This window comes from Oryzias latipes, chromosome 13 (assembly GCF_002234675.1).
Source record: "Oryzias latipes chromosome 13, ASM223467v1".
Lineage (NCBI taxonomy): Eukaryota > Metazoa > Chordata > Actinopteri > Beloniformes > Adrianichthyidae > Oryzias > Oryzias latipes.
Window position 1 is genome coordinate 31,394,206 of NC_019871.2, and position 24,455 is coordinate 31,418,660.

The 24,455-nt window shown below is 41.7% G+C and overlaps 2 protein-coding genes across 2 annotated transcripts; one reads left to right on the forward strand and one right to left on the reverse strand.

Annotated features, from left to right (window-relative positions):
* LOC111948495 lies at positions 1 to 2,422 on the forward strand. Its single transcript, XM_023961898.1, has 4 exons — positions 1 to 141; positions 640 to 741; positions 1,073 to 1,581; positions 1,663 to 2,422. The coding sequence occupies exons 2-4, from the start codon at positions 668 to 670 to the stop codon at positions 2,172 to 2,174; spliced, it is 1,095 nt and encodes a 364-aa protein (XP_023817666.1). The 5' UTR covers positions 1 to 141; positions 640 to 667; the 3' UTR covers positions 2,175 to 2,422.
* A 7,513-nt stretch (positions 2,423 to 9,935) lies between these two features.
* Positions 9,936 to 23,253, reverse strand: LOC101157387. The gene is made up of 3 exons (XM_023961899.1): positions 23,141 to 23,253; positions 22,931 to 23,039; positions 9,936 to 13,012 (listed from the first exon to the last, which is right to left on the reverse strand). Exon 3 carries the CDS (start codon positions 13,007 to 13,009, stop codon positions 10,946 to 10,948), a length of 2,064 nt encoding a protein of 687 aa, XP_023817667.1. The 5' UTR covers positions 13,010 to 13,012; positions 22,931 to 23,039; positions 23,141 to 23,253; the 3' UTR covers positions 9,936 to 10,945.
* Between the last annotated feature and the right edge of the window lie 1,202 nt (positions 23,254 to 24,455).

The window sequence follows — 24,455 nt, forward strand, 5'->3', positions numbered from 1 at the left end:
TTCCTTCAACAAACTGGCAGAGCGAAGGCAGACCAGACCCCTCCCACCCCTCCCAGACCCTCTTCACCTAAATCAGCAGACAGCCTCAGTGATCTGGCTGAGGGAAAATAGATGCAGCAAAACAGTTTGTGGACGTTTCAGGTAAGACGGGACTTTCTGACTGACTTTTGTTTGATTTGAGCTTTCCTGTTGATCAGAACAATTAAAATGAGTTTCTCTAACTTTTTCCTTGGCATTTAAAAACATTGTCTATGAATGAACTTCTAATGAAAAGGGAAATATGGCCTTTAGAGACAGCAAACAAGAGAACATGTTTTGACATTCAAATACAAAAAAGACACAACTATGGTTGTGGTTTTAGAATAAGCGCCTCTAGCGGTGACTGGATGAACTGCAACTGGTATTAGTGTAGAAACCATCATAGGAGCATAAATAAGATAACGTTTTCTTTAGCAAAGGCTTTCAGTAGATCTTTCTTAAAGATCCATTACTAGACTAATTTAGAGAACTGTGTGAAGCAGAGACACAACAGAACTCTTCAGGAGCAAAATAAGGACTGGTAAACTCATGAGGCTCATGTGAGATTCATGTGCAAAGATGTTTTGTTTTCTCTTAATATTTTTATGTCTGTGTTTGTAGTAAGTTTGTCTTCAACTCGCAACTCAAGATGAGGAGGATGCACCGTCCCTCTCCGATCCTTGCTTCGACAAGCAGCCCATTTCCGGGGCAAAAGAAATTCAGGTAAAAATGCATCCAAGATATTAGCCTCATGCGGATCAGAACTTCACACTCTTAAACAGGCTATCTTAGACAGGAACAAAGGTTCATTTGAACGTGGAATATTCTGGCTGCTAACCTAATAGTTTTGGTTATTTTACATTTCGCTGATTCATGTATCTGGTTCTTAAAGAAAACTTTATTGACAAAAATGACAATAGTTTTAGTTAAAATGTTTTAACTCTTTGGACAATTTTAGGTCTTGTGTAGTCTACACTCTTTTTGTTGTCCTGCTGCTTTGGCCTGTTTACTGGACTTCCTGTTCTCTTTGTTTGCATCTTCTCTGCACTCTCAGATCTGTGGGGACACAGTTCCCAGAGCTTCCAGTGAGCAGCCTGGCTCTGAGGGAGTCAGGACCTCTGCTGAGAGGTCTCCAATCCCTCAACAACCTGTCAGAGATGCTCCTCAGTACGAACTCTGACATCGTTCTTCCTGGATGTCAGACATTTGATGACATCAGACAAGAGATCGAGGACATGAAGCAGCACCTGGAAGAGTCAGAGCAGATAGCTGTTGGAGAACTGCAGCACCTCGATGAGGAGACTGAGAGTCTGACTGCAGAGCAAAGTTCTTTAGAGAAACAGAAGAAGAGGAGAGAAGGTGAACTAGGAGACTTGAGACTCCAGCTGCTCTCTCACAGGTCTTCTTTGCAGAGTTACAATGAAGCTCTGAAGACTGAGAAAGACAACCTGCGGTCTGCAGAAACAACTCTGTACAACATGAGAAAGAAAAGAGATGAAGCAGAGACAATGAGAAATGTTGGAGTTGCCATGATGTTCATTCCAATTGTGGGATTGATTCCTGGTAAGTAAATCCACAGAGCAACATCCACCAACAGAAAGTTTAATATGGAGTATTTCAGTCTGATTAGTGTCTCTTTTTCAGGGGCAGTCATGACTATTGTTGGTCAGAATGATCTAGACTCAGCCTCTGATCAGGTAGACAGAGCTCGCAGTGAGGTAGGGAGGTGTGAATCTCAGATAACGTCCTACTCCAATCAAGTGTCCCGCTATGGGGGACTCATCTCTCAAGCTCAGACCGACATCCAAGAGGCCAACAGGAGGATTCATGAAACTGGGCTCAAACTGCAAACCTTGTCTGTGACGCGATCAACTGTTGCAGACTTTCAGAGTAAAACTAGAAGAGCTGTCCATCAACTGGGGCTGCTGTGTGGAGTGGGGAGTGTGGCAGAGCTGCAGACCCGCCGTCTGATCCTGCTGGAGCCTGTGTTGAACGTGATGGAGGAAATGATGGCAGCTCTGGGACGGATGGACAGAGACGACCTGCTGCACTCTCAGAAGATGGAAAGCATCATCTGGGACATGAGAAACAACCAAAGGAGGTTGAAGGATAAAATAGCTCTGTGTGGCGATCATTCAGATGAAGGTTATTACTGAAACACTACATACTTTCTTGGAAAAAAAGGGGCTGATTTAGTGGATGATGTTGGTACACACAGTGATGCAGAGATGCTGAACTGATTGGAAGAATCAAAATAACAGCCACAGTGTGCTGAAAACCTACAGGAAACCACTGGCCTCCAGCATAGCCAGCCAGGGTTACATCACTAAGTATTGAAGTGAACTTTTCTCATCCTTTTTTGCTCCATTATACAAATAAATTCTTGAGATATTGTACAACATGATTTCTTTGATTCCATTTGTATGTTCTGTCTCTTCGAATTAAGTTCACCTATGATGAATAAAACAGACCTGTCACAACAATAGGCTGCATCCAAATGCAACAGATTTATGACCTCAGCTAAAAGTTCATAAAGCTAAATCAGGGTCAGGCAGACAGGGGTCAATGACAGGCATAAGATCATCAGAGGAGAGACAAGATGGTCAAACTCCCGGCGAGGGTCAGAGCAGGCGCCGGGCAAACAAATTCAGGGTCAAGAGACAGAAGATCAGGTCCAGATATAAAGCTCTGTAATGAATGCAGTAGCTCAAACAATACTTCACATTGAGCTGAGCTCAGTGCAGTGCTATAGTATGCTGTGGTTGATTGGATGAATGAGAGTCAGGTGTGTGGCATCCAGGAAGGGTGGCTAGAACTCTGAAGATGGTTCCCACTGGTGACCAGTGGGGGAGATACAGTTCTGACTTCTGACAGAGACTTCCTACAAGTGGCTCCACAAGCGAGGGGTCCTCCAAGGTCGAGGTCGGGCGCTGGTCTGTCCGGGTGACATCAGTGGAAGTCGCTGATCAGGGAGGGGTCAAAGATGTCGTCAGCGGCGACCCAGTAGCGTTCCTGTGGGCCGGCCCCCATCCATTTCCACCTGATATTGAAGATGACCCCCTCAGCGCCGGGAGTCTAGGATCTCCCTGACAAGATAGGCCGCCTCGCCATCCACCATCAAGAGGGGCGTGCTGACGTCACGCCATCTGGAGCTCCTCCGCCAGGCATTCAGGAGGCAGCTGGAGACGGTAGGACACGCGGGTGATCTGTCTGATTATTTGGAATGGACCCACGTACCTGGGACTGGGCGTTTTGCAAGGTAGTCGCAGCCGAAGGTTCCCACTGAGCAGGAACCAGATTGGGACCCTCTCTTCTGCGCCTGTTGGCCTGCACTTGGGTTAGACGGACGGCTTGCTTTAGCTGAACAAGAGCCGCCTCCCATGTCTCCTCACAGCGGCGGAACCACTCGTCCACAGATGGCAACTCTGTAGGTTCTCCTGACCAGGGAAAGTACAGGGGTGGAACCCCCAGCACACACTGACAGGGCGAGCACCCACGGCCGTCTTTTTGAGGGAGTTCTGTGACCTAGGGCGGCAGTGGTGCAGCGGTAGGGCGGTCGACCCATGATCATAAGATTGCAGCTTCGATTCCCGCCTTGCACGCCCATGTCTCGAAGTGTCCTTGGGCAAGACACTGAACCCCACCTTCCCTCTGGTTGGCGCCATTGTTCGGCAGCAGAGCCACCACCAGTGTGTGAATGTGTGTGGGTGAATGTGACTGTAAAGCACTTTGGGCCTTCGAAAGAGGGTAGAAAGCACTATATAAGTATACGCAATTTACCATATGCCATTTACCTCAACCCAAACATGGAATCGTGTTTTTTTTTGTTTTTTAAGCCTAGCCCTCACCTGAAACCTTAGCTTTACCCTTATCAGAAGCTGGGGAGCGTATGGTGTACTGGGGTTCTGTCCTCTACTCTCATGTACTGCACTTCTCCTCTCCTCTATTCTTGATGATTTATTACTCCATGCCTCTGTTTGGTGCGCTGTGATTCCCTCCTCCAGGGGAGTGGGAGTGATTCCAGATTCTGTGCTCCTGTACTTGGCTGTGGTCCTCACCTCTGGCTCATCTGTGCTCCTGTACCTGACTGTGTACCATGTCTCTGCTCCTGCTCCTACACTTGGCTGTGGATGTCGCCTCTGGCTCGTCTCGTGCCCCCAGCTGCCCCTCAACTCCATCTGGATGAAGCACATCTGCTGGACTATTTAAACATGTAGTTGTGGAGATAAGCTTATACTTCTCTATGGGTTCTGGTACATCGCCTTCTGTTCTGTCCTGTCATGTAGGCACCCCTGAGGTTTCTTCTTTTTTTACAGAATCCCAATTTTTAGAAGTTTTACCTTACTGCGAAGGAGGGTCTAAATGCAGGGACGCCCAGTTTAGTTTGGGCTGTTTAGTTTAGCCTTCAGCTATTGTATTCTATGACTTTATGATTCATGTTTATTACACAATTACCAGTATGAAGTCCATTAAGATAAGTGTCTCGTTCCTCTGTGTGAATTTAAGTCTTGTCTTTCCCTTCCTCCTGTGCTGCTACAGAACTTAATGTACCCTGTTTTGAGTGTGCTTAGTATTTCAATTTGCCTGCTTTCTGCAGTGGTTTTGTTTTGTAGTTTGTTTTTGTTATTAAAGCTCCTGTTGTCCTGGAACCTTCTGCCTCCTCATCCTCTCTGCTCCTGGGTGTTTCCTTCATCCCCCGTCATAACAAATAATGTAACCATCTCAGACCCAGCTGTTCTCCCTACCATGACAAAGGTGGATAAAGGTGGAAAGATTTCATGTAATCCATGGACACCAGTGAAGATCACAAATCATTGAAGAAAAAAGGTTCAGAGCACTGTCTAGTGGGGTCTAGATCACTAGACCTTTATTGCGCCACGAACCAGTTTGATGTCTGGCAAAATTCTCAGGGACCGGTATGTTACATGTGGCGGGCACACGCTGGAGCAACGCTAAACATTGTACATTGCACAGGTGTCTTCATCCTCTCCCCTTCTCACACTCATGGTGCTAAAAATAAGTAAACACAACAGGAGGAAATACCTGAGAGTGAAACAACAGAACTGCCAGATGAAAGGACCCGCATGCAAAAAGAAACACCCGTGCTCAACCCTATTTTGACCAAAGCCGGCAAAGGGGATTGATTTACTTCACTGTGATGCCAGCTCCAACAGTAACCCCTGCAGCCTGCGGAACTCCCACAGCAGACCAAACGTGCACGTGACCGATACTACAGTACAACAAAATAATGACTTCCATGAAAACTGTGGTATTTTCTAAACATAACAATAAACACGAATCATGACATGAGCAACGTCCTTTCTGCCCGCAACACTCCCTGGTCCCCATTATTATAACATTTAAACATGCCTTCAAAATAAGTGCATGGAAAATCCAACTCACCACAATGCTGAATGGTTGGAGTAAATCTCCCATTGGGATAAATCCGTATTTTAAGTAGGACTCCTGATACTATCTATTAAATGTAGCTTTCTTTTTTGGGAAGTGGAAGGCTCCTCTTCTGTCCCCTGGCTGGGCCTTTTCCACTTGGCAAATAAACTTTCCAAAGACGTTTTTTTTTTACGTTTTTTTTTACTCATTTTGGTAGTTCCTGGGTTTTATTTTAGTATCCTATCACGTGACTCAGACGAGCGAATTGGCCTGCGTCAAGAATAACATAGATGGATGGAACAGAGAATCGGGCAATTTTTCAAAATAAAACATCTTTCAGATTCCTAAATAAATAAAACGGAAGTCATGTAAGTTATTTTATTTTTTCTGTGTGGCCCGGTACCAAATGACACACGGACCGGTACCGGTCCACGGCCCGTGGGATGGGGACCACTTGTCTAGAAGACCCAACTCCTAATGTTAAAGTGCCCTTGATAGCACAAAGGTTAAAAACCACTGCGGTGTGATTCTTACAGACCACAATCGCTGCTCAATGCTGATGTAAAGGTGTTGGCTAAAATGATAGCATCCCGTCTGGAGAACGTGTGCAGTCTATAATATCCAAAGACAAAACAGCTTCATAAAAGGGCGACAATTGTTTTTAATACCCGCACACTTTTCAATTCAATTTATTCCAAACACTCAGCTGAACTTCCTGAGATTGTTATGTCTCTAGATACTGAAAAAGTATTTGATAGAGTGGAGTGGAAGTACATGTTTGCCGTACTAAAAAAATAAAAGTTATTTTCCTGGATTCGCCTTCTTTGCACATTTCACAAATCCAGTCTCCATACCAATGACGCTCACTCCGAGTATTTCCCTCTTGTACTCAGTACTCGACAGGGCTGTTCCTTATCGCCTTTGCTTTTTGCCATTGCTGTTGAGCCGTTGTCTATAATTTTAAGGTCTGCCCCATTGTGTAGAGGGGTTACTCTTAAAGGGAGTGAACACAAACTGTCCTTATATGCCGATGATTTGTCATTATATGTAACTGTTCCCATATTTTCCCTTACCTCGGTTGTGAGTATTTTAGAAAAATTCAGTTCCCTATCAGGCTGTAAATCAACGTGTATCAACGTGACCTGCTCTTATACAGATCTTGCACTAATTTCACTCCTCTTGTCACTAAAATGTATTCTGATGGGGGGCGTAGTCTCCCTCTCTCATTGATTAGGAAATAAATATTGTAAAAATAAATATTTTGCCCAAACTAATTTTCTAATTTCTGCCACTTCCTCTTTTACTATGGTAGCATTTGTGTAGCATAATTAAAAATAATAGTCAAAACCAGAAATGCTTTTGCATTTTCAAGATGAAGCTGCATTTTTTGACTCAAAAATTAAAAATGAAAAAGCAATGATAATGAAAATGGTATTTGACATTTCATTTTCAAAAAGTTCTCTGGTATAAATGTGTAGCAAAATTCATTTAGAAATGTCTAAATTGACAAATAAAATGGATTGACAGAAATGCTTTTTCATTTTCAGAATGAAGTTGCATCAAATGACTCAAAATTAAAGTGAAAGATCAATACTTCAAAATGCTTTTTCATTTTCTACTTAAAACCGTTTATTCAACTTCCCAAGATGGCCGCAAACCAGAGAGACGTGCGCAAGCCTGCTCCGATATTTTTTTTGCCAAAATCCTGTTTGTTCAAATTAACCAATTTGGGGAAAGTGTGCACGGGAAGCAAATTTTAATTGAATGAAAATGCCAACTCATGCCAAGATGGCCAAGGAAAAGAGGAAAACGGCAACACAGTCGAAGTTGTGTGACTTTGGAAAATCTCCAGAGCCAAAAACCAGCAAAGAAACAGCTGGCCCAGTGGAGGACGATGCTAATGCTAAAGAAGCTAGCTCTGTGCCCCGTACTCCGGCCAGAGCGGCCAGTGAACTTAAACTTGATGAAACTTGATGAAAAACAAGCTAGCAATCCTAACTCGCAGGCTTTATCATTTAAATTTGTGGATAATTTTACATAGTTAGGTATAGAAATCAGACGTAAACTAAACGACGTTGTTAGGGTTAACTATGAATCTTTGATAAATGAAACTACAGCCTCTGTTGATAGGTGGATGTCCTTACCTCTGTCCTTGATTGGAAGAATAAATGTTATAAAAATGAATATTCTCCCGAAAATGTTGTACGTGTTTCAGAATTTGCCATTGCCCCCACCTGATGATTTCTTTTCAAAAATAAAAAAACAATTTCTTGCATTTATTTGGAAAAATGATAAAGCACAAAATCGGTCATCCATAATGCAACTGCCAAATAACCAGGGTGGGTCAAAATGTCCAAATATAATTTGGTATCATTGGGCTACACAATTAAGATCAATAAAATTTTATTTTGAAACTATTAAGGCCCCCCATTGGAAAGAAATGGAATCTGTTGGTCTAGATTTACTACTGCAATATTATCTTTATTCAGATACGATTTTAACTTGAGTAAGAAAACTACAAATCCAATTGTTAAATACATGATAAGAATCTAGTCTAGGGTATACAAGCATACTAATGAAACTAATAACTTATCTTTGTACACCCCAATTTGGGGAAACCAGTATTTTATCCCAAGGAGGGCAGATATTGTCCTTCAAGACTGGTCTTCGAACTGACATGCAAGTATAACATTGATAGGAAATGTTTCTTTAAATTCCTTCAATTAAGGAGTTTTATTAGAGAAAGGCAGGGTGATCAATTAACTAAACAAAAAAAACATCACTCGAAAGAATGCTTTCTAAACATAGTCGGAATAAAGGCGCCATATCAGAATTTCATGATCTTTTGTTGTCCAAGTCTAAGGAAAACTCTGATTTTAAATTTAAGGCCTGGAATGAGGATCTCAAAACAACCTTGTCAAAGGAAGATTGGGAGTTAGCTTGTAGCAAAGTTCCCAAACAGATAATCAGTACTCGGTTTAGGGTTCTGCAAAACAAGTGGCTTTTGAGAACATAGATAACACCAGCTCAACTGAACCGATATGACAGTCATATCCCAGATATCTGTTGTAAGTGTGCTGAGGCTAAAGGGACTCTCTTCCACTGCATGTGGCAATGCCCTGAGATAAGAATTTTTTGGGAGGAGGTTAGAAAAGCAGTGGAGATGATTGTTTCAAAAACTGTTTCAACAAATCCTGTAATGTTTATTCTAGGTATCTTCTTCCTCTTTTGACTTCTCCCATCAGGGGTCGCCACAGCGAACAAGTTGCATGGTAAACCGGATGCCCTTCCTGATGCAACCTTCTCAAACTGGGCTTGGGACTGGCACAGAGGTAGAGAAGGGAACAGGGAGCAGCCCGGAGTCAAACCCTGGTTTCACGGACGGAAGGCGCCGCAAACCAGCACGAGCTAACCCGGCTCCCCTATGTTTGTTACGTTTATTCTAGGTATATATCCTTCAAATCCCAAGTTTACTACAAGCGAAAAAATTATGATTGACATGTGTTTTTTACAAGCAAAAAGAACCATTGCAATGTTTTGGTAGAAGAACCTGTAGGCCCAAGTTGACTCACTGGGGGAAACAGATGCTCATAGTTTTTCCATTAGAAAGGATGACATGTATTAGGAAAGGAAAGTTGGAACTGTTCGAAGACATGTGGGGTCCTCTAAAAAGTTTTGTTAGGAGTCTTAATTTGGAGAATGGATCTGTGGATGACCAAGACTAACTAAGAATACTCTTTAAACCTTAACTATTTAAAAAAAAAAAAAAAAAGAAAAATGCAGTTGTATTTGAAAAACGTATCAAAAGATGGCTTTCCTTTAATTTCCTGATTAGTTGAGGTTGATCTGTTTTTTGTTCTTGTTATTGTTTAGTTGTTTTTTGTCTGTTTTATTTTATTTATTCTATTTTATTTCACATGTACAAACTGGGTGTAAAGCTTGTGATTATGTTTGATAATGTAACAAAAATTAAAATAAAAACAATATTACAAAAAAAAAAAAAAACGCTTATTCTGTGTCATAATTTAAACGAAAATGCAGAGAGGGGATAGCATTTGCATTTTCATGAAAACTGACGAAATACGCAGAAATACAATTTTAATGTTAATTTTCTTTGTATGTGTCATCCATCATCAGAAAAATGCTAAAAACACGGTTTTCATTGGAGTGGGTCTTTAAGAGAGAAGACAAACTAGTGATCTAACAGGCTACTGAGCTCCTTCAAATGCACACTTGTTTACTCCTGTTAAAGCATGTTAGAGTTTGGTGGCACAGATTACTCAAAGGAAGAGCCTCTTTTGATTTTCTTGCCTTTTTTTCAGAGAAATACACATTTTCACCATAAAACCCATGAAAAGTTGATTGCTTTATTATAAATTTTGCAATTTGTTAAGGGAAGTTTTTTTGTGCTTTTTTGTTTTTGTATTTCTTAGAGTATTTGTCTTCTTGTCGAGCACTCCAACTGAAGGCAGACCAAGAATGAACTCTGAGTTGTGTTGAGAAGGAAAGCTCGACAAACAGCACAACTGTTTTAGACAAGCTTTATTGAATCAGTGCGAATGCATCAACAGGAAATGCAACCTCAGTCACAGGGTCACATGCGTGTGAAAATACAGGACAGGAATACAGGAAAATACAGCAAAATACAAGACTCGTCAGGCTACATGACAGACCAGCTATGCTAGCATTAGCCTCTATCTATCATTCCATCCAATCTGAGCATTTCTTTCTGAGCGCTGTAACTCTCCTGAAGCACAACACACATTTGTAAAACGATTACACAAAGACGGAACTCTAAGTATATGACACTATCTTAAACCAAGCACAAGAAAACCATTTGAATCAATTACAGACATTTCTCTGAAGCCACGTTACCTTGCATTCAATTCCCTCAACAGACTGAGGGGGAAAATGGGATACAGCCGAAGGCAGAACAGGTTTTTTAAAACAAGAAGAGTTTGATTATAGGGATTTAATATTCCTTCATTGGCCATGCTGAAAGTTAGTTAAAGTTCGTTGTGACACTTTTTGCTGTTGCTCCTGACCAAGAAAAACTCTTATTTCCATTTGTTTTATAGATATAATATAAATGTACCTTAACAATTTAAGATACATGTGGCACATGTGAAGTATAATATCATATCATGTTGTTTTATTAGCTAGACTATCATGCTTTACTAGCTTGTTTACTAGTTATGAAGTGTAAAGAAGCACTTATACACACTGTCTGGTTATGCTTAGATTTTGAGATGATTGTTTTTTGTTTCAAACATTTTTTGCATGACTTGGATTTCTTTTTTAGAGCCTGCTAGCTGAGTTTCTCCCCATCGTGTTGGTATGTTGGATGATTGAACTACATCTTAAAAACCTGCATGAGGTAATTACATCTAAAGTTGCCTCGAGGGAGATGCCTTGAGGAGCCGATCCATTAAGATGTTGGATTCCTCAAACTGTGATTTACAACTAAAACAAATGTCGCTCAGTGTTAGGAAACAACCTTAATGCTACAGGTCTTTAGGTATGAAATTCCATTGTTTCAGTAATAATTTTCTTCTCCTTCTCCAAACTCTCCCTCTCCAAACCCAGTCTGAACTATTTCTTTGATTCTTTCTGTCTCCATTGGTGGAGTAGGGGGCAGAATGGCTTTAAACTCTCCCTCAATTTGGGCCATCCTGGCATCCGTCTTCCTTTCAAATTCTTTCTTGTTCTTCAGGACCAACTGCATGATACCATCTTGAGCCTCTTGGCAGGACTCCTGCAGCTTCATTCTCTCTTGCATGAACTCTGGCTTCTCCTTGTCCATGGCCATAAGCTTACCCAAGCTGCTCACTCTGTCCATCAGGTACTTGTTGGACACTTCACAGTAGGTCCCTGAGATCATGTGGACCAGACTGGCGATGTTGGAGGCTTCAAAGGCCTGGTTGTACAGCATGTCTTTGGCAAAGAGCTTAGAGTTGTAGGACAGTTTCTTTGTGTCTTCAGATGTCTTCACAAAATTGTGCAGCGTGGTTCCAAGGCTGGTTTTCACAATGGTGGCAACCATCTGGAAGAAGCGCACCATCTTCTCCCACTGCTCCTTCACTCTACCCATGGCATCCATCCCTTTGACCAGCATTTTGATGGTGGTGTCAAAGTCAATCTCTTTGATCTTGCAGTTCTGCATCTCAATCAGGATCTCAGTCAGTTCTCTTTGGTTCTGCTCCATGTTCTGTACAGCTTTCTCATACGAGTCTCGGGTTTGCTTCAGTTGTTCTCGGCTTTGCTCGATGCGGAAACGAGCGTTCTCTGTTGCTCTCTGGCTGGCAGACTGCCTTCCAGAGTTCTCCTGTGCTTTGAACATCATTGGGGGTTTGGGGTTCAGAGCTGGAGAACCAGACATTTTTTTGCTCTTAGAGTCAAACTTTAAAGCATCTTCATACAGCTTCTTTGTGTCTTTAATCAGCTTGCGTGTCGTTTTCTGATCACATTCCTGATCTGGTGCATATATTGCCAACTGTTCACAGATGTCAATCCCTCTTTGGCAGAGACACAGAGCAGTTTCCTTTAGTTTACTATTTGAAAGATCCTTCAACTCATGATGAATTCTTTCAAACTGATCTTGAGTCCATGTAGTCTTTGCACACTTGTTCTTCTGATCATAGATCTCTTTCCAGTTGATCCCTTCTTTAGTTATAAACTGACTGAATGATGATGTGAGTTTTAGAATTGGTCCTGACCTGCTCAAAATTTTCATTTCTGAAACCATGTCTACATCGTCATCTTCATCATCATCGAAGTTTATTTCCAAGCCACCTGTCATTTTTTTAACCTTCTTGTTGATGTAAGCTGGAAATGAACTTAATATTTTCACGAAGGTTGTCAATCCTTCAACAAAATCCATGCCAATCATCTCCCACCCTGTTGGTATGGAATCCATGGACTTCTTGTACTGTTCTTGTGTCTCTTCCAGCTCCTTTGACATGGCCTCCATTGCTTTCTTGGATCGTTCATTTAGCTCCTTTGCAGTCTGTTCCTTCAACTTATTCTCCTCAAGTTTCATCCTGACCTTCTCCAGCTCTTCTCCATGAAAGTGTTCAGCATTGATGCAGGCTTCCAGCAGCTCCTGGATTATATTAATAACATCTTCATACTTCTTTTCAACGCTTTCTGCTAGCACCACACATTCGTCTGCAATACTGCGGATGTTTTCCAGCTGGTTTGGGAGGAGAGTTTCAAGGATTTCATCATTTCCTTGAAACAGAATCTTGACTGCTGCTTTCATATAATCTGGAACAGTGAAGGTATGAATCCGGATTTGATCCATGTTCTTGTGGGCTAAGTTGAATGCGTGCCAGGCTGAGTTACTGATTTGCATGAGACTAGCCCTAAAGGAGTCTGGGTACTTTATGAACTTGAATCCATCTTTTGGGGGATTCTTGTTGATGGAGAAATCAGTTGTTGATGAGATGAAGACCAGCTCCCCCATGATGGCGATGGAGAGAGGAGCAGGAGCCAGGTACTCCTCCCAGTTTGCATTGGGGTGCATCAACATCTGGGTGGTGTTCCTCATTTCTGCAGCTGTGGTCAGACTCTGGGTGGTCTTTGCAATTTGGGCGTCCATTTCCTTTAAAAGCATCAAGAAAGAAGACAGATTACAAACCCGTTTCAGCTTTTTGGAGCTCTTATGACAGTGGACATGTTTTGATGTGGTGTGTTGTAGCTAATGCTCATTTAGATGATTACACATGTAATCCAGACTCAGATCTCTTTTCATTACAACACACTGGAAAACATTACAACAAATGTTGCACCAATGCATCAGTCACTCTACCATTTGGAATTGGTTTGTTTAAAAAATCAGAGCAAAAATAATACTAAAACAAGACATAAATGTATATCTGTGCAAGGATATATCAAACAGGATAATTTGTCATTGAAATTGATTGGAAAAGATGCATACAATCACATACACTAGTAAATAATTCACTTATTACTCTTAATCATAAATAATCATGTTAGCTTATTTGCATTTAGTTCATGATGCAATGAAACTACGAAATATTAAGATTGTCAAAACTTGTGAAGAGAACGCTCAGATATTCATTCAGTAATGACACAATAATGACAAAAATGTTGACAAAAAGAAAAAAAAGGCTGGGGTGGATTGCCGAGCTTTCCAGGAAAAATGAAAAGCGTTTTATTTGTTCACGGAGCTGAGTGCAAATCTGCATGCTTGGTATGTCATCAATAGGTCTCAATGCTCAAAGAACATAACATTCAGCACCACTATGAGACTCACCACAAAGAAAAGTTTCACCATTTGAAGTTAAGAAAAGAGAAGATTGATCAACTATTAGTTGGACGGAAAAACAACCATCTACATTTACTGCAGCCGTGATGTCAGTGACGGAGCAGTTAAAGCAACGTTATTGCACACAAGTTGTAGCAAACATCCAAACCATTTTCGGATGGTGAACTTATTGAAAAATGCTGAAGGCTGCAGAAGGGTTGTGCCCCAAAAAGCAGCTGACCTTTGCCAACATCAGTCTGTCAAGGATTACAATTACAGATACAACATCTCTGAGGAGACTTGGACGGCAATGAAGGAATCCAGTCATTATTTCGTTTTCGGTCACTATTAATGAAAGCACAGACATCACAAATCTATACAGCTGTGCATATTTATTAAAGGTGTTGAAGAGGCATCATAGCGGAGTTTGATGGACACAACAGCTGATGACATAGTCAGCTCTCAGAATATGTTGGAGTGAACTGGTCACGTGATGTCAGTCTGGTCACTGATGGCGCCCCTTATAGGTCAGGAAGAAGGCAGGTGTTGCCACAAAATTCAGGCAGAAAGCAGGAAAAGACTGTTGGACATTTATTTGTGTTTTGCTCAGTTGAATGACTGTCAATGTGTTTCTGCCCAGGATCTGAATCCTGATATTAATGGCCGGGTGAAGTTTCAGGAGAGAAAGGAGGTTAACTCCAAATTCTCATGTTCACAAATGTTTGCAAGTTTAATTTAGTTTAATTTTTACTTGATTTGCACATTTACATTCTAGGAAGGTGTTTCATTTTTTCCGTAGCCCCTCTTGAGTTTATTATCGGGATCGCTTCAGTGTCAGATGTAAAATATTCAGTCTGTGAAATGAATTTTATTTGAGATCCATTTGCCCCTGTGAATGAATGTGTCATAATAAATGATTAGGCGACCATGTTGGTTGAGGCATTTTTCCAACTGAGTAAAAAAAAGGGGTGTTTTTGCTTTTATGTTATGGTCTGGCCCACTTGGGATCAGATGGGTTGAATGTGGCCCCCGAACCAAAATGAGTTTGACACCCCTGCCCTAGAAGGAATGCACCTCTCTGCTTCACCACAACACAAACTCATGTCAACAGGAGAACGGTTTCTCTTCCTGCATGTGTGAAAGCCCGTTCTTTTTCTGGCTTTTCACCAAGGCAGACACGTTTCTCTGTTTATCTCCCCATATCTAAACCGTATGCTTCATTTGTCCTGTCCCTTATAGCTGGGCACCAACTTCCTCTTTTTTCAATCTTCCAATTGGCTAGTTGGACTTTAAACCAAAATAACCTGTTTTTCCCCACGCAAAGTAACAGACGAGTAGATTTTCCTGCTTGGATGGAACTTTTCCAGGCAGATTCAGTGGAAACACGCTTTAAGGCCCGTACACACCGGGACGGAACTCTGCGCGCGTTATTCGCCAGCGTTTTTCGCCACGTTTTTTGTGTTCATACCCAGGCGATTTTCGCTGACGATGAGCCGAGCGAACATGCAATTTCATTCCCTGACATTAGATGGCGCTTAATGTAAACAGAAATACTCCTGTACACAAGGTGGCGCTGTGCAACTTTACGATTCTTAAAGTCGCTTTTCACTCAGAAGAAGAGAGCAAGTATTTACGCGCTTGTCAGAATCAAACAAAGAAAACATGAATATTTCAAGCACCAGTAGCTCCAGCTCCAGTTCCAGCGATGAAGAAATTATTGTTCTGTTGAATGATGAAAGACGCCGGAAAAGACGCCGATTTTTGGTTCATCCCATAGTTACGAAAAGAAAAGAACATGGGGAGTTTTATCGACTGGTACAAGAGCTGGAAATGTATCATGAGCGTTTTCGGGGATATTTTAGAATGTTCGTCATTATTTCTTCGCGGCAGTGTAGACGCTACTTGGCGTCTATCTTCTTCACTGGTATGTGTGCTCAGAAAGGCAGTTTTGTGTTTGAGCGCCCCCAAGTTGTGTTTTACTGTAACTCCAGAAGCTCCAGACACGTTTGCAAAAGCGCCATTCTCATTGGTCGAATAGTTTTTGACGCAGCGTTTTTTTAAAAATGACGCTTTTACGCGTGGCGTTTGTCGCGTCGGTGTGCACACTCACATTGGTGCCCTTTGTTTAGTCACGAGGTGTTAAACGTCTGCAAATATCGCGCGTGAATGTCGTCCTGGCGTGAACAGGCCTCTAGGCCGTAGGCAAACAAGATAAACATTTAGTGAACCACTAAAGCTAAACATTTAAACCTAACCTTTGAACATAAATATAAATAAAAACAGACAGTAATATTAATGCATAAAACTCAAGTTAAGCCTTAAATAACGTATAATAATTATCTCTCCATTAAAATATATTCTGTCAAAATTATACAAATATAAACATGCTGCAGAATAAAACAAAGCCTGAAAATTTAACTGATAAACTCTCCTGACTCCCAGCATCATTTTAAGCATTAAGTTCATTTCTTGGTGTGTGACGTTCTGTGTGTGTGTCTCTGGTCCTGTGTGCGTCTTTGTGAAACGGATCAGAGGGATTTGATTTTATTAAAACCTGTTATTGTAAATATCATGTTTACGTCTTATAAAATATAAAAAACTTAATCATTCAACTCATCAGTGGGATTACTCCAAAAATATTTGCCATTTTTCTAATTTTGTGCAACACCAACAGTAAAAATCCTCCAAAAAACCTCCATCCATTCAGAAACAAATGATATATTGTTCATTTATTATTTCACAAAGTGCAGCTGTTTTCCTGCATAACCTGCTGTTTTTATGTCAAACACTGACACCAACTAAACCAAAGTTTAGTTGTAAACTGAAAATGTAATGTCTTAGACCCTCATAAGGGCGGGGCCACCTTCCTAAAAATGCTAAAGCCCCCTCCACTTCCTTATGGAAGACCCATTCAAATATTAAAGACACTTAACTAACCCATGGAATTATTTCTCATTGGATGCCAGAGAAGAGAGCTTTAAGCTAATAAATTAGCTAATATGTTCATGAATTTAAATTGCATTCAAATGAGTAACTCCATGGCATAAAAACACTGCCTAAAAATGCCCCCTACCTTATGCTACCTTAAAATGAATTTATCATTTATAACTTTTCACTTTTGCCTTGTGGCAATGAATGAATCTTTAAAAGAAAACAAACAATTATTGTCACATTCATTTGAACATTTTGATTTAAATTGACCATTTTGGATGAACATTTAGATTTGGATCCAACATTTTCATAAAACAATATCTAATTCCTTTTCAGTCTTCTTATAATTTACGTCATGCAGATCAAATCTTTTTTGTTGTTCCAAGAGTCAAAAAGGAAATGGGAAAATATTCATTTTATTACAAAGCACCCTCTGACTGGAACTATCTTCCTCTATCTAGTCGTTCTTTATCAATCAATCAATCAATCAAACTTTATTTATAAAATAGCGCTTATCATGCATTTCGTGCAGCTCGAAGCGCTTTAACATTAAAAACAAAAAACACACAACATTACAGTAAAAACCCAACCCACCCTACACCCTTCCCACTCCTCTCCATTAAAGCACATGACCCACGACAATGAATGTTGACTACCAATACAAGTTAAAATAAATAAATAAATAAATAAATAAATGAATAAATAAATAAATGAATAAATAAATAAAAAAGCAAGCAAACAAACAAACAAACAAGGCTTGGCTCTGCTGTGAGGAAACGGCATTTGGGAATCTCTTCATACCAGGAGCCAGCCCGCCCACGGGAGCATGGCCACAGCGCCAACCCAGACCGGGACAACACCAGGGTCCACTTCACAGCCGTGAGGCTGCAAAATTAAACCCCAGCCGCCCCAGCAAGGGCAAGAACTCCAACAACAGCCACCGGGCAAGCCGGCAACCCTGGCAGAAAAGACTCCCACAAGAAACACTGGGGCTAAAATCACAATAAGATACTAAAATTATAAGATTTATTAAAAAATAAATAAATAAATAAATAAATAAAATAAAATAAAAAACTGAGAATAAGATGCATAAAATGAAATGAAGTATAGTATAGAATATAGCCTATATTAAAACTAATAGAATAATTTAGCAGTTAAAATCAACTGAAAGCTAAATTATAAAGGTGGGTCTTGAGCCTCTTCTTAAAAACCTCTACAGTCTCTGCGGCCCTGAGGCCCTCTGGCAGGCCGTTCCACAGGCGAGGACCGTAATGGCAGAACGAAGCCTCACCATAAGTTTTGGTCCTCACTTTAGGAACAACTAAGAGGCCAGCACCGGAGGACCTCAGGGTCCGCGAGGGCTCATATTTTAAAAGAATATCATTCAAATAAGAAGGCCCAAGACCATAAAAACACTTATAAACCATTAAAAGAATTTTAAAATCAATCCTAAAACGCACAGGGAGCCAATGCAGCGATTTTAAAATCGGTGTAATGTGTTCCCGCCCTCTGGTTCTCGTCAGAACTCGTGCTGCTGAGTTCTGCAATAGCTGTAGATTTGAAATAGACTTTTTGGGTAAACCAGAGAGCAGGGCATTACAGTAATCTAAACGACTGAAAATAAAAGCATGCATTAGCACTTCTGTGCTGGCAAGAGAGAGGAACGGGCGGACTCTGGCAATGTTTTTAAGATGATAAAATCCTGTCTTAACGACATTTTTAATGTGTGGGATAAAATCTAGCTCAGAGTCAAAAAGTACGCCCAGGTTTCTCACACATTGAGAAGGTTTAAAATTATGAAGATGTGGTAAAATCATCTCTCTCTTGTCTTCAGGACCGATGATTAATACTTCAGTTTTGTCCTGGTTGAGCTGTAAAAAGTTTTCTGCCATCCACAACTTTATATCTAAAATGCAGTTTAAAAGAGTGTTGACAGGTTCAAGGTCATCAGGAGACACGGCGATGTAAAGCTGTGTATCATCAGCATAGCTGTGAAAGTCAACGCCGTGTCTCCTGATGACATCCCCAAGAGGCAACATATATAAATTAAAAAGTATTGGCCCTAAAATCGACCCCTGGGGAACCCCACAACTTATTTCATGGATTCTTGAAGAGCACGTATCCATACTTACATAAAAGTGTCGATCTGTCAGGTAAGAGTAAAACCACTTAAGAACATTTCCAGAGAGGCCCACTAGACTACTAAGTCTGTCTAATAAAATCTGGTGATCTACTGTATCAAAAGCGGCACTAAGATCCAGCAGCACCAGAACAGAAAGTTTCTGTGAGTCATAGTTTAATCTAAGATCATTAACGATCTTTAAAAGAGCCGTCTCTGTACTATGGCTTTTCCTAAAACCAGACTGATATTTTTCTAAAATTTTTTGGGCATTTAAAAACTCATGCAGTTGAGTAGCGACACTTTTTTCTATTATTTTACTTAAAAATGGTAAGTTGGATACGGGTCTATAGTTATCCAGATTTTTTGGATCTAATTGACTCTTCTTCAGAAGGGGCCTCACCACCGCCGTCTTACAGGCAGAGGGGAAGACCCCCGTCTGAAGAGAGCAGTTAACCATGTTTAAAAGCTCTGACTCAAAGAATCCATAAAATGTTTTAAAAAGTGAAGTGGGAATGGGATCTAAAAGGCAGGTTGTAGTGTTTACTTGGGATAAAACTCGACCAAGCATCTCTGCATCAACCAGGACAAAACTCCCCAGTGTTTCTTCTGGTAAAAACAATGCTGGAGGTCTGTTAAGATCCGTGTACTGCATGGATGAAATGTTTGATCTTATAGCATTGATTTTACCCATGAAGTGGTCTGCGAAGTCCTCACATGCAGCATTAGATACGAGCATGGAGGACTTGTTGAAATCTTTGTTTATTAAAATATCAATTGTTTTAAAAAGAAATTTGGGGTTGTTTTTATTTTCTGAAATGATTTTTGAAAAATAAGAGGTTCTGGCCCGTTTAACTGAGTTATTGTAGATTTTGATTTGTTGTTTTAAAATGTCTTTATGAATGATTAAATTCGTCTTCCGGTATTTCCTCTCTGCTCTCCTGCAGTTCTGCTTCAGACCCTTAATGTCGTCAGTCTTCCATGGCATTTTAGGAGTGGTTCTTAATGTTTTTGTATTGAGTGGAGCCACTGCATCTATGGAAGACTGAAGTCTGTTATTAAAATGATCAACAATAAAATCACAGGGTGCAGGTAAAATCTGAGCAGGAGTTTGCTTAAAAACATCAATAAAACTTGCAGCCACTTCAGGAGTTAAATACCGTTTCCTCACAGTTCTCACTGACGCTTCCTGCTGGATTTGACTGGTGACATTAAAAAACACACAATAATGGTCTGATATGGCCAAATCAACAACAGAGGACACCCCAGTGGACAGACCATAGGTAATGACAAGGTCCAGGGTGTGTCCTCTGTTGTGAGTTGGCTGTGTGACATGCTGCTGAAAATCCATGCTGTTTAGAAGATTTAAAAACTCACAGGCATAGATATCATCATAATTGTCAACATGCAAATTAAAATCACCAGTAATTAAAATCCTATTGTACCTAATATGAAGAGATGATAAAAATTCAGAAAATTCCTCGATAAAACAGGAAGGAGGGGTTGGTGGTCTGTATACTGTGACAGTTAAAACAGGTGGGTCTGCAAAAAGAAAAGCATGATGCTCAAATGAACAATATTTACTAATTAAAACATTTTCAGATGATATTGTTTTGTGAGCAATCGATGCTGTACCTCCACCTTTCTTTCCTCCCCTGATTGAAAATAAAAAGTTAAAATTAGGTGGAGAAGCCTCAGTGAGAATAGCTGGTGCATCAGAGCCAAGCCAGGTTTCAGTTAAAAACAAACAGGTTAAATCATGGTCTAAAATCAGATCATTAATGACAAAATACTTATTTAAAAGTGATCTGACATTTAAAAGAGCCATCTTCATGGTTGTGGGTAAAATCTGATGTGTGCATGTCATGGGTTTTGTGACTGATGTGTGAATTGGTCGGAGACAACGAACACGCGAGGCACGTGGATATGAATGTAAATGATTTGAATGTCTATTGGTGATGCGGACTGGTATGTGATGCTGTATGGCAGAGAATGATGAGTCAGGGATGTGGGTGTCCTGGTTCAACCGTCAGCTGGATATGGTTTTGAAAGAACGGAGGGTGAAATCAATGTTCATGGTGAGAAGACGGGAACCACTATAGTTGGGGTGTAAACCGTCTGATTTGAAGAGGTATGGTCTATTGTAAAAAGTTGTGAAGTTATCAACGTATGGAATGCTTATGGAATGACAGTATGTTTTTAACCAAATGTGAAGCTGACGGACGCGTGAGAACATGATGTCTCCATAACGGGGTGCAGGCAGTGGTCCAGATATGATGCAGTTTATGTTTAACTGTTGGATGGTGTGAATCAGATGGATGAAGTCCATTTTCAGAGTCTCTGATTGCTGCAGTTTCAGGTTGTTGGTGCCTGCATGTATGATGAAAGTCTCCGCAGAGGGGTGTTTGACAGAAAGTTGGTGAGCAGAGTTTTTAATGTCATTGACGACAGCTCCAGAGAGTGAGTGTGTGTGGCACCTTCTGACCCGGACATGCCGGACAACGGAGTCTCCCACGATGAGCACGGGCTGCTGCACAGGTCCGGGTCTCCCAGAGGGGTGATGAGCAGCGGCCTCCGCTGAAGGGGGCTCAGGTGGAGAGTTGGGAGCTCCAGAGCGGTGTTTCCGGGCAGACAGTAATCCAGCGTGAAGACCTGTTTTTCTTGTGGAGAGTGGATCCCCTGAAGCCGGTGAAACGCAGGATGCGGCGCGCGAGCCCCGGGGAAGCTCGCCTGAGCGTCGGGCCACCGCCTCTTTCAGCAGACGGCGGCGTTTCCCTCTCGTGCCGGGCGCCAGCGGAACAGCAGAGGATCCGGGCGGCTGGGCCAGTGCCGCGGCTCCAGGAAGAAGCGCAAGTTGGTCAGACTCCAGCAAAGCGGGCCCCGAAGCAGCAGACGCCGTTGGACCCGTAGAGGTGGAAGCGGGAGTCGTCGCCTGGCTGGGACCAGCAGCAGAGCCGGATGCCACGGTAGGGGTTCCGCCCGATGTCGGTCCCGGTGAGCCCGCTCGGGTCGCTGACGCCGCGGTGAGGTCTTCAGCCAGCGGGGCAAAGCGGTTGGTCAGCGCTAGGTTTTCCGAGCTGACATTGTTGGGTTTGGACCCACAGATCCTCCGGCCGCGACGTGTCACCTCAGCCCACGACTGTTTGGGCGTAGAGCAGAGGGCTGGAGCCCTGGGCCCGGCATCGGCCTGGTCTTCATGGAGGTCCTGTGGACTCCTGGCCTCCACTGCAGAGCTGGTGTTGGTGGTGCTCGGAGCCCCGTCCATCCGCTCCCACCCGTTGTTTTTACGGCCACAAATTTGAATGATGTTACTCTCCGTGGCGGTGGAATGGGCTTCGGCGGGAATTTCTCCAAACCATGGAAGGGTTTGAGACAGGGAGCGGTTGGTGTTAATTGAAAGCTGTAGTTGTTGGATGTACTTCGACTGGGAAGCAGATACTGATAGAATTTTTTCTATCAGAGCAGATTTTTCTCTGAGCTCCAGTCTAAGTTTCTGAACAGTTTCCTTAAGTTGGGAATGTCCTGGGTCACAGTGGTCGGGAGTGCATGAAACTCCGTCTGGACGAGCGGCAGCCATCTTCCTCCTTGAGTGTTGCGCGTCCGTCCTCTGTTCGACCACGTTGGGGACTGTTTACATCTCCTGTTTCATCTCCTGAGTGATAAGTCATCATCAACCTAACCTCATTCTTTGCATTTAAAAATGCCGGTTTAGAACATCTTCAACACTCATGTACTGTTTTTGATTACATTTGATTTCTTTCCTGCTTTTTATTTCCTTACCTTTAAACTAACTGCTAAGAGGTGCAATAAATGACTGTGCTTGTGTGTGTGTGTGTGTGTGTGTGTGGGTGGGTGTGTGTGTGTGTGGGTGTGTGTGTGCGCCTGCTTTCTTGTTGCCTTGTATATTTTAAGTTCTTCATTGTTTTGATATATGTAAGGTTTGCTCAACTGTATCTGTCGGTATTTGCTTGTTTTGTTGTATGTCAAGGACCCCCTTGAAAACGAGATGACACATCTAAAGGGGTTTATACTACAAACAAAAATTGGAAATTTAATGGCACAAATCCCTAACAAACTTGTCCATAACTAAGTAATGTTTATAAGACCTCGTCTCCCCCATTCCCTCCATCCCATCTATCCTAAACAATCCTCAACCTCTGCTGTACATCTACAAAACCATCCACAACCTCACTCCTCCATACCTGTGTTGTCTCCCACTCTGCTAGATCCTTATCTTCCCTTCACCAGTCTCAGCACCACAAGGGGCGGGGCTTCAGATGCTCTTCTTCGCTGACACACTGTAATGTTTACCTTCAAATACACGGTCATAAAAACAAAAAGTGAATCTTAAAGTCCAGTCAGACATCAGATGAAAAAGGCTGAAGTTTGATCCACAAAGAGATCCTTCTTACCGACTGACAGTCCCAGAGCTCAGTGATCCTGACGTTCCTTCTGCTGCTCTGCTCTCTCTCTGCTACTGCGCCACCTTTTATCCCCAACTGGAGCGCTGAGGAAGTCAGCTGCTTTCCGGGAAATGAGTCGGGGGGGGGGGCTGCTTATGTGTGCTGGGTGGGTGCAAGGCCAAGCTGTTATCAGTAATACAGTATAGAGGGAGACAAAGACAGAAAGACAGAGCTTTGAACTTTATGCTTTTGCAGCTGCTGAGTCAGAATCCTCTAATTTAACATCAAATACTGAAACTAAGAAGTACCGGTACTTTTCCAACTCAGGACTTCTTCTTGGGCAGACAGTAGAAGCCTTTCTGTGGAGTCAAAGACTAAACGTCATAAAGAAAAGCTCACAAAGATCAGAGTCACAGGCCTTAAGGCTGAGATCCTGGCATTCACCCACGGCAAAAACATCATAAAGAATCTGCTGTTTCTTTCCAAACCTTTTATGCAGAAACACATGACACTATCCTGCAGGTTTTCTTCAAAACACTGAGCTTTTAAATCTTCTTGACTGGAGTCTGCAGAAGCTTCCATTCAACATTTATGTCCTTGTGTGTCAGAGAAATTTCTCCATACATTAAAAATGAACAGTAAGGTACAGTTGGCAAACAGAAACCCTGTTCTAGTCTAAAACAAAAAAGAAGCTTAAAGTGCCTGAAATAAAAAATCCGTCAGTCCTTATTTAAACTAGAAACATTTTGACCAACTGAACCATTTGATGCTGAGAAACATAATTCAATCAATAAATAATATTAAATGTAAATTGATCTGAAACATTAACACAGCAGCACCAACATATTTAATGTTTTTAGTCTAAAGAAATAGATTATAACATTGTTCTGATTTTTTTTCTAAATGATGATTGTTTATTTATGATCTCATTAAGTGCAGCTGTTTTCCTGCATTACCTGCTGTCTTTATGTCAAATACTGACACCAACTAAACACCAGGCAGACAAAGAATACACTGATGGAACATAAAGACACGTCATCAAAATGTCTGCAATAGTTCATAAAGAATGACAATATTAGCATGAGCTGAGTCATTTAAAGGCAGTGATGATCCTGGTGTTGCACGATCCAGACAGCGCTTGCAGCTCTCCGCATGCTCCGTTCCACCTGCAGCCTGAGCCCACTACCCCTTCCCTCTCCTTCTCACACACGCGTGTGACCCGTGACGGGAACACGCAAATGCAGGGACGGTTATTCACAGTTTCACAGTGTACAAACTCTGTGATAGAACAGGTAATGGGAAACCAATAGTGGACCAGAATTTT

Excerpts from the sequence above, each read along its gene's own strand:
- LOC111948495 (XM_023961898.1), top strand. The coding sequence starts at position 668 with ATGAGGAGGATGCACCGTCCCTCTCCGATCCTTGCTTCGACAAGCAGC. Across the intron at positions 742-1,072 it reads CCGGGGCAAAAGAAATTCAG|ATCTGTGGGGACACAGTTCC; the intron begins GTAAAAATGCAT and ends CTGCACTCTCAG. Across the intron at positions 1,582-1,662 it reads AATTGTGGGATTGATTCCTG|GGGCAGTCATGACTATTGTT; the intron begins GTAAGTAAATCC and ends TCTCTTTTTCAG.
- LOC101157387 (XM_023961899.1), bottom strand. The coding sequence starts at position 13,009 with ATGGACGCCCAAATTGCAAAGACCACCCAGAGTCTGACCACAGCTGCA.